We start from the raw sequence: 16,953 nt of genomic DNA on the forward strand, positions 1-16,953 counted from the left end.
GATGGAATTAGGGCTCTGCATTCTAAGGCCTATCCATGTATTTTTCTGTAGAGCAGAGCATTAACAGGTCCAAATTATTGTGAAAATTTTAGCAAACGGCATTGTTTTAATCACTGTCTTCAAATGGTAAAGGAACCCCATCCCCTTCTTACTCTTTTTTTTTTTTTTAACTCCATCTTAAAGTATCTAATTTGTTTTTAGGGAGAAAGAAGCTAAGATAATTTTAGAAGTTACTATATACCTGAACCACCGAAAAGTGTTGGTCTTTTGTCCACAATGAATGTTGGAGCTAATCTCTAGGTTTTTTTTTTTTTCTTTATCTTTTTATTCATCATTGATTCCGTATCTCTTGGCTAACCTCTAGGTTCTTTGTTTAAAAAATAAACTGCACAAGCAAGAATCATCATCTTAGAAGGGATTCAAGGGAACCCTTTCCTTAGGGCTTTATTCTTCACCATGGTAAATTTACTAATGAAGACCTGACCAAAATGTGGGTCCACCAAATAATGGTATGTTTTAACAGTGGAAAGGGGAGGTTCCACAGCCACCACAGGGGATGGTGTTTGAATGGAAGAGCAGCTGGGGGCCAGGTGACAAGAGGTCTTTGTGATATAGTCCACAAGTCTGTTGTATTGTTGCTCTGACAGTCTCTCTCGGATTCCGTCTACCTGTGTTCAAGAATAAAGATTCATTAGTTGTCAGATCTTATAATGAGACTTCCACAACCAAATTATTCTTTTTCCTTGATGCCTTTTAGGTCATCTAATAAAGCCATTTTATCCAAAGCATTGTTTCCTTTTGTTTTGCCTATGAGATGTGGCAATAACACTGTTTCAGCAATATAACAAAAGCTCTGTGTGCGAATATTAAGAGAAACTCTTTGAATAAAGCATCTGGTGTTGCATAAAGTTCCCGTGTTTGAAGTTGATGATTTGATAACATTTTACCCATTAAATATTAAAATATCTGTCATTGCTCTTTAATAAGCAGCCCAGGAACAAAGAAGAAAAAATGTCTCTCTCCCCTGTGCTTAAATTTAATCAACATTAAACGCAGCATCCCAAAATAAAAGCTCTGTTAACTTGGCTCCCTGAACCTCTTAAGATAAAACCTCTTCAGTTTGACAGAAAGTGGAGAAGAGCACCTCGTTCAAACCAGTGGCTCTGGGCAGAGCATTAAAAAAACAAATACCTTTTGAACTGTAACATTTTCTGTTTTTATAAATACTATGGTTTAAAGCCAGAGAAAACAGAAAAGCTGGGCAGAGGAAGGGGAAATTTTTATGGAAAAGAGGGAGGATGCAAAGTACATTTACGGTTCATAAAAGTCTGGCTCATCTTCAGTGGAACTGAAGAGGAGAACTGAGATATGCTGACTGCTTATGTGAGCTATTCTGAGAAAGTGCCCATCAAAGGCAGCTGGAGCTGCAACAGCTATCTAGTGTGCTGATCAAGCACAGTGGGAAGTTTGCAGTGCAAGCCACTGATCTGAGAATTAAGTAGCTACTGACCTTGTAGTGGTTTTTACCTACTGAATGTTGGCAAGACCACACTGGAAGAATTATAAGCAGTTTAATGAGGGCTTTTTTTGTTCTCAAAGTAGTGGTAAATAATTTTATATTTCTGTATAGGACCCAGAAACAACGCAGCTGAAACTGTCTTAAAAGCTGCAGAAAGCCAGGGAGATGGCAAAGAGAGTCAAGGGGCCTGCCAGAGGAATAAGGACATCCTAGAGTTTGTCTTATAGTTTCATGCTTGAGAAAAAAGAAAGGCTCCCAAAGATTCACTGACAGATGAAAGCTGTGCACCACCAGGCAAAAGCCAGAGCTCCGATGATATCATTTGATGGGGCCAGAATTCAGCTGGAAAGCTTTGAATACACAAAAAAGTCTTAATTGCTCCTCCTGAACAGCAGCACAGGAAAACGCGTGTTGTGAAAGGAACCTGGCCAAGGAATAAATTGACCTTCTGACTCATTTTGAGCCTCTCATAAGGGATTTCAATAACGTGCCAGGCATATTAAGCAATTATTACCCCTAAAAATGGCTGCATTTAACCAAGAAAAGCAAATGCTGATTTTAAAATATCTGAATCCTGCCATATTTGAATATACTGAATGATGTCATCTACAAATTAATTCCTTCCAAAATTCAAAGAAGCTATGATTCCTAGCCTCCAAGGCAAAAGCAATAAACCAGAAAAGCTGTTTTATATGAACAGCTTGAAATACTGCTCTTGATTTTCACTGCAAGACAGCAGGTAGGCTTCCTAACCATGCTCTATACCTGCATTATGTTGAGAGGCACTGACAGGAGTGGGGCGTGTCAAAGCAGCACCCCAAAGCCCCTTTCCTCCCCTGTGGAAAATACCTTGATTTACAGTCCTTTTAATAAAGGACTCAGATTAAAGTACTCTGCAGTTGGGTTTTCTCTGGGGTGAGTGGGGGAGGCTAGGGTATGGACACAGGATTAAGGGGGTAGTTACTGTCTCTTAGGAGTTGAGGTGGCGACGTAAGGTGGAGTAGATACGAAGAAAGCAGGATGTGGAGACGGGGCACACTGGATATCCACCCTCTGCCCACTGCCAGGTGCTGCTTTTGAGAGCTCTGCATGTCTAATGGCTGTTGTGCAACACTCCTGGTCTCGTCTTTACCTGTCTTAGCCATCCCTGGATCCCAATCCTCTTATTCCTGCACTCTGAGGGAAAGCCAGTATTGAGCATGGTCTCCGAGCCCCAGTGCTTCCACCTCTAACTCAGTGATTCCATGGTCTCAGCCTTGGCACCTGCTATGGGTACCGACTCCTGCTATCATCTCCATAACCCCTGGGGGAACAGGTCTGTTCCTCTCCAGATACAATGAGTCCTCTCAGTATCCTTCACAAACAGAAATGCAAAGGAGAAGGATCACAACTGAAGACAGTTTAACGGCAAAAGATGAATCTCCAGTCTCAGTCGTTTAAGGTCTTCAGCTTTTCCTAGGCCAGCTAAGGAAAAAAGATGGTCACAGATATTAGGGTCTTGGAGGTTTCTTGTTAAGGACTAAGGACTTGAAGATAATGATACTATCCTCTGCCAAATCCTGTAGCCAGATCACTGCTGCTTTATTGTCAACTGGATCAGAAGATTCTTGGCAAATGTTAATAAAGTCAGCCTGGACATCTGACCTCTGTTTATTCCCAGAAAGTCATCAACTCAAAGCAGCAGTATAGCCCTGGTGCCAAGCCCCAGCGTAAAGCCTGACTGATTATGATCCAAGAAACTAGAGAAATCCTAAGAGTTGTTGTGGTTGGCTGCTTTCCATCTTCTCAGATAATTTTTACCCAAACAGTGGTGTGAGGGAGGCAGGCTCCCATATCAGGAAGAAAATAATGAAAAAAAGCAATCAGGCAAGGCTTGCTGTCTTTGCTGAGGCCACTCAGTCCTCAGTTAGGACCAGTAAGCTACAGCTTGCCACTGATCACCCCATCTTGCCATATGGAAAAAGATTCATTTCTTGGGTCAACAGTTAGGGCTATGGATTAGGCCATCTCTGGGAGGCAGAGATGCAGAGCAATTTTCCAGTAGGTGCATCTGCTTGCGCTAAGCTGGACTTCAGGAGGCTGCAGCCACTGGTTGGGGCTCACCTCAGCCCTGACTCTCAGGATGCCCCACCTGAGCATCTATTCCATATCACCCTATGTGTCCCAGGAACTGTGGGGTGAGGAAGCTGCACCATCCCCAAACCTGTGTTACTTACAGGACAGGAAATTGTTCTATCTTATTCTTGAGAATTAAAGCAGTGGGTAGGAAAGAGATCTATTTATAAAATCAATCTCTGGGGTTGGATGTTGGGGAGGGAGTTGAGGGAGCAACCTTTGGTTGCATCAGCTTGAAGGGAGCCCTGCCCTCATCTTGGTTCCCTCACTTTTGCATCAGTTCTTCCTGTACCCACAGGCCTGCTGGAGCTGCTCGCAGGCTGTGTGTAGACTGGGGCTTCCTTTGTGGGTAGCTGCCAGGAATTGCTGCTGTGTTCCTCACCTTTCCTAGGCCATCCCACTCATTTTGGAGTCCCACCATACTGCACTGTCCTGTCCTGTCCTGGCATGAGGCACTTGAGCCCTCTGACAATGGAGCAGGAAGGGCCTTGTTCTATTCGTTTGGTGCTTCACCCCAGGCCTCCTGGGAAGGGCTCGCATGCATACTGGTGGGGTCTTCCAGTAAACCCCACTCCCCACCACCTTCACAATCCGTTCTGTCTCACAGCTCTCCAGGTCTCCGGCTGCCCCTCCTGAGACACATAAATGCCTGGGCACCAGTGACTGGCCGGTGTCTCAACCTGCCCAGTAGTGAGCCCATCCCCCATTTTCTGAAGTGTACCTCCACATCACAGGCCATTCTCGGCTGCTTGAGCTGTACAGTGAGCAGGCTGCTTTGCTTGCTGTCCTGTGTGCAGTCTATCTCTGTGACGGGGAAGGCCTGTTGCTGTGTGTCCTCGCTGATGCTCACTACGAAGAGTACTTCCGAGGTCAGCAGCAGGCACCCTTCATGTTCCTGGCCTGAACCTCTCACGAGAACCACATCCAAGGCCATGTGGACTTCTGGTCTGCCCAGAGACTGGAGCATTTTCCTGTTTAAAAGAAAGTGTGTGAGCCCAGAGATGGCTTGGGAAAGGCAGTCACTTGTCAGTGCTCACTGTTTACCAAAGACTTGGGACAATCCTACACAAATCTCCCCAAGGGCAAAGTGCCCTCACCAATCTGATTATTCACTTTAGCTTGAAATGCTAATTGTCAGGTCCGGCTCCTCCTGGGAACAAAGATTTCCCATGGCTCTGTTGTGCTGCTTCTCTCCATTAGAACTGATACCTCCTAATTAGAGTGTGGGTTCCTCAGGGAATCTCGTGCCTTCTCACAGGCCCTGGCTTTTCTGCCAATGTCTGCCCTCTCCTTGAGTGGTCAGGGTGGAACAGAATTTTGCCACCAGCCCCAAACCTGGGAACAGCAGCTTTTCCCCGGTCCTCTAGGATGCTCTGCTACTACTGCCCAAGAGGCCAGTGCCCAGAATGACTGCTCCTCTTGGACTCCCCTGGAAGCATGGCCCATTAGCTTGGGAGCAAGCCAGGAGCTATTAACATACAATGGGGATGTAAAATTGAGCAAGTGTTTCAATAAGTTACCAGACATATTTGACATGGCTGTTTGGAGCCTGGTCAGCATGTAGATCACTTGGCTGATAGCGCTGTTTGGGAAGCTGAGAAAGTCCAGCTCCATGTAAAATACCTGTGGGGAGAGAAGCAAGGGAGTGTACTGGCTGATTTCTGGAAAACACTTCCATGCTGCAGTGATGTCATCGGCTTAGAACCATCCATAAAATGTTACAGATCCAAAATGATGTCACATCTTGAGAAGCAAGTGTATAGATAACCATTAGACATTACAGTGTCCTTAACCCTGGCAATCTTACATTAGCTACAAACTGAATACAGCTATGCTACAGTCCAAGCAAGGACTAGCACTTAGAGGAAGCATAACACTCCTGAGAGAAGCTCGTCATGAACAACAGCTGACAGACATGTCATTTACAATTGGTGTTAAAAAAGTCAAGATTTCTAGCTGACCTCCTTGCCTATTATAATACTTCTGTATCTGTGCTATGGCTGGTGAAATAAAAATGCAACACACACATAGATGCATATGAAGGCACATGGTTTGCCTAGATACAGCATTTAAATGCTAAGTGACTTAATCCAGCTGTTAAACACGATTCCATATACATTTATGAGCGCTCTTGGGGCCTCTGGTTTATTACATGCTCTCCCTGGTGCCAGCACCAAATGAGGGTACCCAGCAGCAGCCACACAAGCTTCCAAAGAGGCTCTCCAGAACCAAAGATGGTACAGCATGTGTGCTTTCTGAGGGCTTGTAAATATTTATAAACGAGGCATAGTCATTAGACTAAGAGTTAGTGGTTTGTAAAACCTTCAGTGTGGTAATAAAAGTTTTACAAGAGTGATGGAAACCAAGAGGCCATGTGAAGCCTGCTCCGAGATGCTCTTACATAAGGCTGAGCCCTGGGAAACATGGGAAGAGACAACGGCATTTTCAAAACCAAAAGAATTTATGAAGTACGAGTTGACTTTACTTCACAGGAATCTGCAGCAAAAGGAAGACTTTAAAAAAAAAAAAAAAAACCCTAACATATAAGGCCTAAGCATTTGATAAGGGAGAGTTTGGCTTTTTCTACTTTCAAGTTGCAGCGATTCTTATTGTCAGCTTTCCTGTGAGGAGCGAGTGTGTCGTTCAAGAGAGAGACAGAGAGAGAGAGGGAAGTGGAGAGGGAAGTGGAGAGGGAGAGGGAGGGCTGGAGCCAAGAGGGCACTGCTAGTGCCTGTGTGGTCTCAGAGGCTCTCCTGACTGCCTCCCTGGGGCCTCTGTCCCACTCTCTCCCTTTTAGATACTAGTGTTATGCCCTGATGGGGCTGCCTCGGGTCAGACCTCCTGAGTGCAGGGTGCCCAAATACAGTGAGACCCAGGGAGTGAGGGCCAGAGGCAGGCAAGTGCTAGGTGTCTGGCCTTCATGTGGTCTGAGACATTGCTGGATGGCCCTGCTTCGTGACCAGAATGATGACAGCAATCTTAGGTAAAAATGTAATTCCAGTCACATGTTTACTAAAAGTCACTTTCAGGTGCTCTGCTGAGATCGTGGAAAATCAGCACAGAAGGAGAGGCGTGTGTGGGGAGAGGCCCTGGCGTGGCCTTTCCAGGTACAAGTAGTGTCATAGGCTGCAGGGCCCCTGCTGTCCGCCTGGGAAAGGGCTCTCACTGCAGAGTCCAGTTCCGCGTGCCAGGGACCGGCCTGTCTGGAAGCAGCAGGATGGCGTCTGCAGGTGAGAGAGCCACCCCAACCCAAAGACCCCCCCAGCCCGGCTCTGTGCAGGTTCCCCACACCCGGCACTGGCTCTTATATTTTTTCCTGCCTAATATCCTGCCTTTCCTTCCAGATTCCTCACGGGGGAAACAGTGGTCATTCTTTTCTCCGTTGCAGTGTGTTCTCCATATTGCTCTCGACCTCTAACTGGTTATTTTTCATTAGAATCCTTTTTATTAAGTATACTGTAAAAAAGATTCGGAGACACAGAATCAAAGAATCTCCTCTGAAATTGCTAATGGAAATTACCAATTGGTGTTCTGGGTCTATAATTTTCTTTTCTTTTTCAGTAGTGTAATCCTACTTTGTGTCAATAAGCACAGGGAGGCAAGAAAGGCCGCTACTATTTGTCTATTTTACTTTTCTCTCTTTTCCCATGTGAAGGGACAGAGGACCTCAGGGAAACAGGGTGCCATGATGCAAACTCATCAGTAAGTCTCTTACCGTAGCCGGTCTGTGACACGAGCTCAGCAGCTCCTCCAATGGGCTTCGTGAACACCCCCATGATTCCTTTCCCCACACCAGAGATAACACCCTTGGCCTTGTGTCCAGCTGAAGCCTGAGCCTCGGATGTTTTCTGGAAGTTCTGCATCGGCTGATCGACTATACCAGCAATTGCACCTGAAATAACAAAAGCCCCCAGTAAGTACAGAGGCTTAAAATCCTCAGAAAATGAAAAGCTCAGTCTGGCATGTAGTTTTATTTGGATTGAAAATGAATCCCCACCCTCAATATAAAGTTCTTTACATTTATTTACCAATTATGTAAGTACACTTTGGGCTGTTTACATTAGACATTTTTTATCTTCATTGAAACACAATGTGCAGACTGGGTTTGGTCCACAGTGTCAGGATCAACCACAGCAGATTATTTCCAAGTGCTACCTATGTGTGTTCCCCCAAATATGACAACACATGTTAACAAGAGCCAACAGGAACTCTGGGGGCCAAGCCCCCAGCCATCCAGCTTCTTTCCCATGCTTCCCTGGGACCAGGGAGCCTCAGGGCTGGGGCAGGCATAGGACTGGCCCAGGCACTCAGGTCCCGGGACGTCATGGGAGAAGAGCTGGGGCCTTGGGGGTCTTGTCCTCCCCAGTTGGCCTACTGTTACACATTAAACCTCTTCACCCAGCAAAAAAAAAAAAAAAAAAAAAGAAGAAGAAGAAGAAGAGCTAACAATTCCTCAGCAGGACAGAAAGCCTGCATAGCCTAGTAAACTTCCACTCAATCAAGAGTGGGGCAAAGCCGGGTGCAGTGGGGCACATCCCAGCAGCTCTGGAGGCTGAGATAGGAGGATCATGAGTTCAAAGCCAGCCTCAGCCACAGAAAGACCCTGTCTCTAAATAAAAAATACAAAATAGGGCTGGGGATACGACTCAGTGGTTGAGTGCCCCTGAGTTCAATCTCTGGTACCTGCCTCCAAAAAAAAAGAGTGGGGCAAGAAAAAAGGGCCAGCCTCATTCTGTGCCTCCACTTTTAATAATGATGATCACTTATCAATAATGCAGTATCATCAATATTATGATTTAATGATTATTTAATAAAAGTAACCATTGGTATGATCATGGTCTCCCTTATAGCTAACCTGTCTTGAGTGCTTGAGCTTCACCTATATGAGATCATTTAATCCTAAAATTCCATGAATCAGCATTGTTTACCTCATTTTCCAGAAGAGGACACTGTGGCACAGAGAGGTTAAGGAGTTTTCCCAAGGTCACACAGCTGTTAAATGGTTAGGCCTGGATTTGAATCCAAGGAGTGTGAGTCACAGTCTGCTCTTAACCACCAAAATTTTCACTTATCCTGTTTATAAAACAGGCTCTCTCCTCTCTGCCAATCTTGGAAAAACTTCTTTCTCTCTTACTTGAACTGAGGTTTGGCTACTTACTTTTCACTTCAGAATAGCTACCAAAACCCTGCTTCACTAATTTGCTCCAACTGCTTCATGACAGGGCCACCATTTCCTTTACTGAGCTTAAAGGTTGTTACAAATGACAGACATCCCTAGGCCACTCGTCTGGATGTGTCTTCTTGCTCCATGGGAACAATGACCAGTCTAGGAAAGGCCTCAGGAGTCCTGACTTTTTTCAGGATGAAGAGGCGGGTTCTCGAACTCAGAAGTAAAAATTTTTTTAGAGTTCTTGATAGAATTTCCTGTTTTCTTTCAACTTAAACCTGGTAGGGTTAACGAAAACCCCCACACCCCTGGCAGAAATTTTACATATGTCAAATCCTATCACTCCAAATGTCACCAATTCAGAATCTCTTATAAGTAGAGATTTCTAGACCTCAGTTAGTGACCTGCTAATTTCAAGCAATATTTCACTGAACAAAAGGCTGGTTTCTCCAGGTCAGAGGTTAAGGATCTGAATGTTCATGGGCTCCAGTCCTTTAGGTCTTGAAAGGGTCATTTAAAATTCTGAATCGACAGACTAAGAATTAACTGAAGTGATAGGTCTGTTTCCCACCCTGAACTATGCCACCATAACCCTCTAAAGACATGTCAAGAGGTGACGGGAGCTAGCTGCTACTGGTTGGCCCAGGCCACCCTAGATCTCAGGGCTGAGCGTCCCTCACTTTGTCGGAGCTGAGGAATCAGATGCTCCGGTCTCTACCTGTAAGATCAAGGGTCAGTAGCCACACAAGGTCGGGGGTAGAGACCACCAGCCCTGTAATGGAGAGGCAGGGACTTTGGGTCTTCTCCTCAATCATTCCATGTCAGGTAAAGTGCGCAGCATCAGATTAAAGAATGCAGGCTTCATCATTTCATTATCTGATTTCTCTGAAAGGTTGTGCTTAAGAATACAAAAATGGGAAAATTATTACAAAAATACCAATAGATTAAATTAGTGCCAGATTCCTGGTAGAAACGTCTTTTCTCAAGTGTGGCTTTCATTAGGACTATTAAAATTGGGTTGGGAGATACCCAGGGATGGTGGTGCACACCTATAATTCCAATGGCTCAGGAGGCTGAGGCTGAGGCAGGAGGATCGCAGGCTCCAAGTCAGCCTCAGCAACTTAGCAAGGCCCTGTCTCAAAATAAAAAAATAAAAAGGGTTGGGGATGTGGCTTAGGGCTTAAGTATTCTTGGGTTCAATCCCTAGTACCAAAGAATACATAAATAAACAAATTGGGTTGGAGACAGATGGTTCCCTCATTTACAGTCATTCCCTTTCATGCGCTAGCCCTAACCTGACCAGCTCTGGTCATCGACACAGGGTTCAAACAGGAGTTGGAGAAGGAGTCATCAGACTGCATGTCCTCAGCTCAGCATCAGAGATGGGAGAAAAGCCACCCATCACACACACTGACACCTCACTGGTCACCAGGTGCTACTGTCTCTCTATTTAGTCTCTCACTCTGTGCTGATGAGCTGGAGAACAGAGAGACCAAGAGAAACTAGCAGCCACTCCAGGCCTCTGCAAGCCTGCCTTGAGGGAGGCCACTTCTCTCAGGGCTGAGGCCCTCTTATTAAGTCTAATCCATCTAATTCCTACAACTGGTAAATTATTTATTATCATGTACTTAAACTCTAAGGCTTTAAGTAATGGAAACTGATCTCAAGACTTGTCTGTTGGCAACAGGCCCACGGGTGGGGGCCACATGGAGAGGACTGTGATGTGATGCAAGGGTAAGGAGAGAAGGATGCTCCTAGGTGGGGTGCCGGGGACTCTGAGAGCTGGGCTGGGCTGCAGGGGTAGTGGGGGCTTCTTGGGCACCTTGGCTGTAGGAGGCCCTTCTTTAAGAAGCAAGGAAACTATGAGACTCTCCTTTACTTCCTCTGTGACTGTTCGCAGCATCGGGCAAGGATGCTCAGTCACTGATCTATTTTGGTGCCAGCCTTATCACACAGTATAATCTTATGCTGGGTACTTTTTTGTCACAATAGCAGAGGTACAGGCCTAAATTGGGACACCACTCCATCCACAACTCACCAGACACAGGAGACCCACCATAGCATGGAAAACATCCCAACTCCAGGGCAGTAGTTTTTGGTAGAAGAGATATGCAAACTTTGGTCTGTCACCCTGAAATTCCAATCTGTCAACCTGACTGCTGAGGAGAGATTCTGGTGGCTACACATAGCTCCTCCTTGCTCACTGGAAGGAAACTCCAGCTCCACCGGGGAGAGGCCTGTTTTGTTGGGATTCTGAGAGGAGCCCCTAAGAGTGTCTAGGAGATGGAGGGGTGCGGTTGTGGGGATCCAGCACCATGATGGATCTATCAGGCAGCAGCCTGGCATGGCCTGGCCTGGCCTTTGGTGTTTGTAGAAGGAACAGGTCTGGGAAGGAACACGAAGTGGAATGAAGACGTAGAGCTGCCAGCCTTCCACAGTGCAGGCTCCAGGGCAGAAGGTCAAGTGCAGATATTTGGGGAAACGGATTTGGTAAATGTGGGAAAGGCTGATGCCAATGCTACAGGCTACAACAGAGTTCTCTCAAAAGCCATTGCTTTTGGAAATATTTTCATATTAATAAATTGGGTTGGGGGCAAGTGGTTACTTCATTTACAGTCTTCTCCCATTTCCCTTTCATGGTAGCCCTAACCTGTTCAAGGGACACAGAGCCCTGGCGACCTCTCTCAGACAGCTGGAAGACACTTCTTACTGGGGTTGGTCCACGTGGCTGGTCATGACATCTGGAGATTTCCTTTGATTTCAGGTGACTCACAACCTTCCACAGCGTCCCCAGAAAAAGCAGAGTCAAGAAATCCCCCAAACCCAGATTCATTAGTGGAAGCCATGTTTCACCTATCCTGGAACATTTGATTGTTAAGTTTCCCTGTATCCTGACTGTTTTCAAGCCCAGAGCCCTTCAGGGGAAGGTGGGGTGGCAGAAAAGTCCAGGTTCTTGTCCTTGTTGGAGGGTTTGATCTGGACGGTCACCTGACTTCATTCATGCCTGTCAACCATAAAATGTACTTTAAGTACATTTTTTTTTTTTAATTAACTGGGTCCTTAAAGTTTCTGTATTACAAAGGAAGGAAATGAACAACTAGAATTTCAATTTTCCTACCAGGAGTTTCAAACTACTATATCAAATCTATATTTTTCATATACAGACGCTTGGTTGTTCATGTTCCTCTCCTCTCCTTCCTCTCACACTGGTAGTTCTCAGACCAGGCATTTGGAGATGAGCCAGAGGTCCTGAGATACACACACAGAACTCTTGGAGGAGGAAAGAAAGTTGCTTTGGTCAAGCTAGAGACACCCACAATGAACTCTGAGGAGCCCAGAAATGGCAGTAGGGTGTGTGCTAGGCTGGGATCAGAGCTCCCAAGGGCTGGGGCAGGCTAGTATGGGAGTTTATGTCAGCCCCAGAACTCACAGGTTTCTGGAAATTACCAGAAATGAGAAAAGACAGCATAAGCTCACAGCCATATCCCCAGCAGCATGGATAAAGACATAGGAGACACAATGACCACAGCAAAGATCAGGGTTTTGTGAGCTCTACCCTGTCAGTGAGAGCCAGGTCCAAAGTGACCTTAGTAGGACAAGCTTGGGGGTCCTCAACTAGCTGATCTCTATTTCCAGACACACTTTTAGATAGTGACTGGGGCTTCATTGGGTGCAGAAGAGAGTAGAATCCTTAGGCTAAAGGTAAATCAGGAACACGCTGGAGACGGCCATGCAATGGCCAGACCAGACCTTCTTCCTGATCATTTGAAAACTCTCGGAAGAGCTTGGCTAGGGGAAGGAAGCTCTTGTGTCCAGGGTAGAGGGCACTAAAGCCTAGAATTCTTAGCATAAAAAGGACCCCAAGTCCCAAAATAGTGACCTTGAAGCCCTAAGAAAACATCATGGTTCATTCCTCTAGTTTTAGCAACTTAATCCATTGGACTAAATGAAAGCAAGAATGCTCTTGCCATTACTCAAAGGGCTCTTTGCTGGGATACTCTTTGAAACTATAACACAACACAAACAGGTGCTGTCTGTCCAGTATGGACCCTGTGCCTGTGGTTACTCTCAGCGATGGCATTACCAGCCCTAGTTTATAAAGCAGAAACCCAGGATTAGAGGTTAAGAACTTAGCTGAGGTCAAGAAGAAAGGACTTGGACACTGAAGCCTGGGGCCCAGAGTCCTGAGGGCTGTGGTCCACACTTATCAGACCAACTTCCCTAAGGGAGACCCACATCCACCGGGTTGCTGAGTCAAGCAAGAAGATTGTCCTTTACCCAGCCTGTCCCTTGTTGTAGGTTACTAGCTTCCCTGTTTCCTTGCATTATCAAGTGACAGTGTCCTATACCATGTACTGTTATTACTTAAACAATTTCTAGTGACTTAGCCTGTACTTGTAACTTTTTACTACTTCCTCCCTCAGCCTGGGCTGGCTGCATACAGTGGTGGGGGGGCTGCAGAGAGAACTGAAGACCAGGGGAGGATGGAGCTTTCAAGCCCCTCTTTCCCACCCAGTGCTCTGCACTGTCTTGGTCACTTTGATCTCTGAGAGCCCGCACTCCCTCAGACATGTGGGTGGCAGGTTGCCAAGCTATACAGTTTTAAATTCTTTTGTAAGCAAATAAACAAAATATACCCTTGAAAATCCTTCAATGCAAACTTTCAGCTCTACAGCTTCCTTTTTATAGATTTTCCAAAGCAACTTATTTTCAAACATTTGTAATGTTTTGAAACATCCATAGCAATTTTCACCTCTAACTATACCATCTGACTGCTTGAAAAACAATAATTGCTCTGAGTCAGGCAGATCTCAAAAATAAATAAATGAATAAATAAATAAGAGGAAAAGCAGGCTCCTCGCCAAAGTTCACATGACACGTGTAGACTTTGCAAGCGCTGTTCAAACAAAAGCAGGCACCCGCCCATGGTACTTGCTATAGGAGCATTGAGTGCTTCAGAAGGGCTGTCTGTTACTGTGAAGAGCAAAGGATGATATGTTGCTGTGTTGTGTGGACGCCACTGTGCTCATGGGCGTCCCACACAATTAACTTTTTGCTTTGGAGCATCACGTGGAAGCCCAAGCTACATTTCCTACCAGAAGCAAAGGAAGGCAGAACACAGGGGTCTGTGTGGGCCAACATCCCTGCCAGGCAGGTCTTGGGAAGGCCTATCATGACCATGTGATGGCTCTGAAAATGGGGTTCTGTTCTACATGAACACAGAGGCACTGTGGGCACCAGGACAAGGGTATTGTCCTTTCTGAGCCTCAGCTTTGGCTACAGAAAGGAGGTGAACTTCACAGCCATCCCCAGGGAGGAGGCAAAGCAGCCAACCTTGGAGAACCGCACTGGATGGGAGTGGCCTAGCCCTTACCAAGCAGGCTGATGCCCAGCCGGGACAGGCCCTGTCGCAGCCCCTCGCCCAGGCTCTCAGGCAGTTGCCGTCGCCACTCCTCCTGCCGATTGTAGTGCTCCTCATCCAGCGAGAGCCGGTCCATGTTCCGGGCCAGGCTGGTGGCCAGGTTGGTGATGGATGTGAGGGTACCTGAGGGCACAAGAGCACAGGGTTGTCCTCTTTGTCACATGCATACTGGATTCCAGAGCGGAGGCCCTGGAGGTCTGCTGGGAGTGAGAGGGGCAGTGGTAGCATTTGTGTCCTTCCTGGACATGCCCAGTGGGGAGTGACACTGCTTCCTTTCTGGGCCATGTGAAGTCTGAGTTTTAAGAAAAGGAGGTAAGGATTAACATCTGCCCAGGAGGATGATGGCACTCTTCAAGGGGGTTGAGTAAGACAGGCTAGAGTTTGAGATCCATCCTATCAACTGATTGTCAAGACTTGGCAAAGCAGTTCTGAAGTCCCCGATGAAACTCCATTTTGAAGGCTAAAATTTGCCTGCTCTGATATTAAAGGTTAAGGTTATGTTGCTGTATTTTAGATAGATTATAAAGAAATATTTTCATTTAGGAATGCAATTTATCTCCTCCTCATTACTTCAGTCTTAATAAAGGGAAACACTATAGTTTATCATTTGACATTCTGAGTAAATAATTACTGTGCCACAGAGAATGCAGGCAATTTTAATATCCCAAATATTAACCCAAAACAAGTGAGAGGAGTGAAGGGAGCTTCACTCTGGTTGTCCTAAGAATGGCGACTTCAGCCTCTTGCTCAAACAGTCCTAACCCCTCTAGCAAATGTGCATGTATCTCAACTAACTAACTGTAGGACAGGCTTCTAGTCTGGAGAAGACATGGCAGATGTCATTTTGCAGCCACATTTTTTCTAGTGATCTGAAAAGAAACACACATACACCAACAAACCAAACAGATTCTGCAGGAGAAAAAGAGTAAAAAGACATTTAGTGAGTAAGTTTGCCTCAATTATCGCAGAAGGTCAATTTATCAGGTGTTGGTTGTCATATTTTATAATTAGAGCAACAGAGATCACAGTGTCAGAAGAACTCCCCCACCCCACCAGGCTCATCTGGTGAGGGCAGCTCTGTTCCCAGGCCTCCCAAAGATCCTGGGCCCGGCAGTGGTCCTCTTCACTGTCCAAGGAACTTGTTTTTATTGCTCTTACTGTTTTCTTACCCACTACCTTGGGCCCCCTCCCTCAATGGATTTGGATTCTCATATTTCAAGTTCAAATCTTCTTTTGAGGCCTTCTAGAGACTTCCGCAACCTGCCCACTCATGACAGGGTTGTGGCACTGTCTACAGTAAAATGTCTTTTATGGGGGAAGAAGGCCTTTGCCCTGTTTTCTCTGCCTCCTGCTGAGAAGAAAAGGGGACTCAGATGGCTCTTGTTAGTTCCCGAGCCACTGCCAACCTGACCAAAATATCATCAAGCAAACTCACGGATGAAACGAAAACACTCTCCTCTTTATGGTCAGCAGTCTGGCCTGTGTGCCCGGAAACTACTTGGGCCACAAGATGGCACTGTTTACGTATCATGCTGGAGAAAAGTTGGCTGCTTCGCCTCCAAATCGGCTTCCATGTCAAAATGCATCCATAACCTTAAGAAAGTTATGACAACTGTATCTACATTTAAAAAAAAAAAAACACGATGAGGCAACACAGTGTAGGATTTCTGATGTTTAGCAGAAATCCTGAACACCTTTAATATTTCTGCATTCATCACACGGAATAACAGTTGAGCCAATCCTTGTTTTCCCAAAGGGAGGTTTAAGATTCTGAAGTTTCTGAAACATTTTCACACACTGCAGGCAAGCAGTGATCTGTTTAAAACCTAAGACATTATATATGAGCTTTGTTACAAATCCAGCATTTCACTGCAAGCTAACAAACCAAACAAGCTAGAGGCGATGTGAGCACATTTACACCTTCAACGTGGTCTTCACAAAAGTAGGATAAGGAAGGAATGAGATAAAGGCATTATCACAAGGAACTGAGAGCTACCTTTGGAAATGTGCTTCACGAATGATGTTGTCCCTCGGGAAACTCCACTCACGAAGGCTCCTGGGCCTCGGGTCAGTCCCTCATATGGAAGTCTGAAGAAGTCAGCGATCCCATTCCCCACGCTCCTCACCAAGCTCGCTGGGCTGCCAAGGATCTCCAGAGACCCCACCACCCAGCCTGTAACAGACCAAAGGAAGGGGTTACTGAAACCTCGACTACCGCACTTTCAACATTTGTGAAAAAGTGGCCCATTTTCCCAGCAATTCATTTTTCACACTAGAATTGAGAGTGTAATAAGCTTCTTTGGAGCAAAATATGGGAAATAACTCATTCACTGAGAATTCATAAATGGTGAACTTTCATACTTTATAAATCAAAGTGATCCTCTGGCAGCCTCACAAATGGCTTTAATATGACTTCCTTGCCTGAGCCTCCTGGACTCCCGTAAAAGGGATCCATGTGCAGGGGGCTCCCTCTAGCCGGCGAAGTTCCTCCTGAACTGCACAGGGCAGGGGGAGAGGCCAGATGCTAAATGGGGTGCTGTAAAGGGGACACAAACTTTTGACAAGGATAGAGGAGTTATTTTTAATCTTTCCCAATCCTACCAAGTTGAGTGCTTCCCTTCAGAGCAGGGTTAGAGGCAGACAAACATCTCCCCTTCAACCCCAGCTTTGGTTGTGTAAACATCAGCAACAGGGACATACTGATTAAGTTAGCAAGTGTTCCCAGTTGAT

At 45.8% G+C, this 16,953-nt stretch overlaps 1 protein-coding gene across 1 annotated transcript in view; it reads right to left on the reverse strand.

Moving 5' to 3' along the window:
- Nucleotides 1–301: 301 nt before the first annotated feature.
- Nucleotides 302–16,953, reverse strand: part of Vps13b (vacuolar protein sorting 13 homolog B) — a 720,349-nt gene continuing 703,697 nt past the window's right edge. The window contains exons 57-62 of the mRNA XM_077801386.1: nucleotides 16,220–16,396; nucleotides 14,176–14,346; nucleotides 7,350–7,526; nucleotides 5,155–5,257; nucleotides 4,356–4,605; nucleotides 302–668 (exon numbers count right to left, since the gene is read on the reverse strand). Coding sequence (XP_077657512.1) covers nucleotides 420–668; nucleotides 4,356–4,605; nucleotides 5,155–5,257; nucleotides 7,350–7,526; nucleotides 14,176–14,346; nucleotides 16,220–16,396 — 1,127 coding nt within the window. The 3' untranslated portion in view covers nucleotides 302–419. The remainder of the gene's footprint in view (nucleotides 669–4,355; nucleotides 4,606–5,154; nucleotides 5,258–7,349; nucleotides 7,527–14,175; nucleotides 14,347–16,219; nucleotides 16,397–16,953) is intronic.

This window comes from Urocitellus parryii, chromosome 7 (genome assembly GCF_045843805.1).
Source record: "Urocitellus parryii isolate mUroPar1 chromosome 7, mUroPar1.hap1, whole genome shotgun sequence".
Taxonomy (NCBI): Eukaryota; Metazoa; Chordata; class Mammalia; order Rodentia; family Sciuridae; genus Urocitellus; species Urocitellus parryii.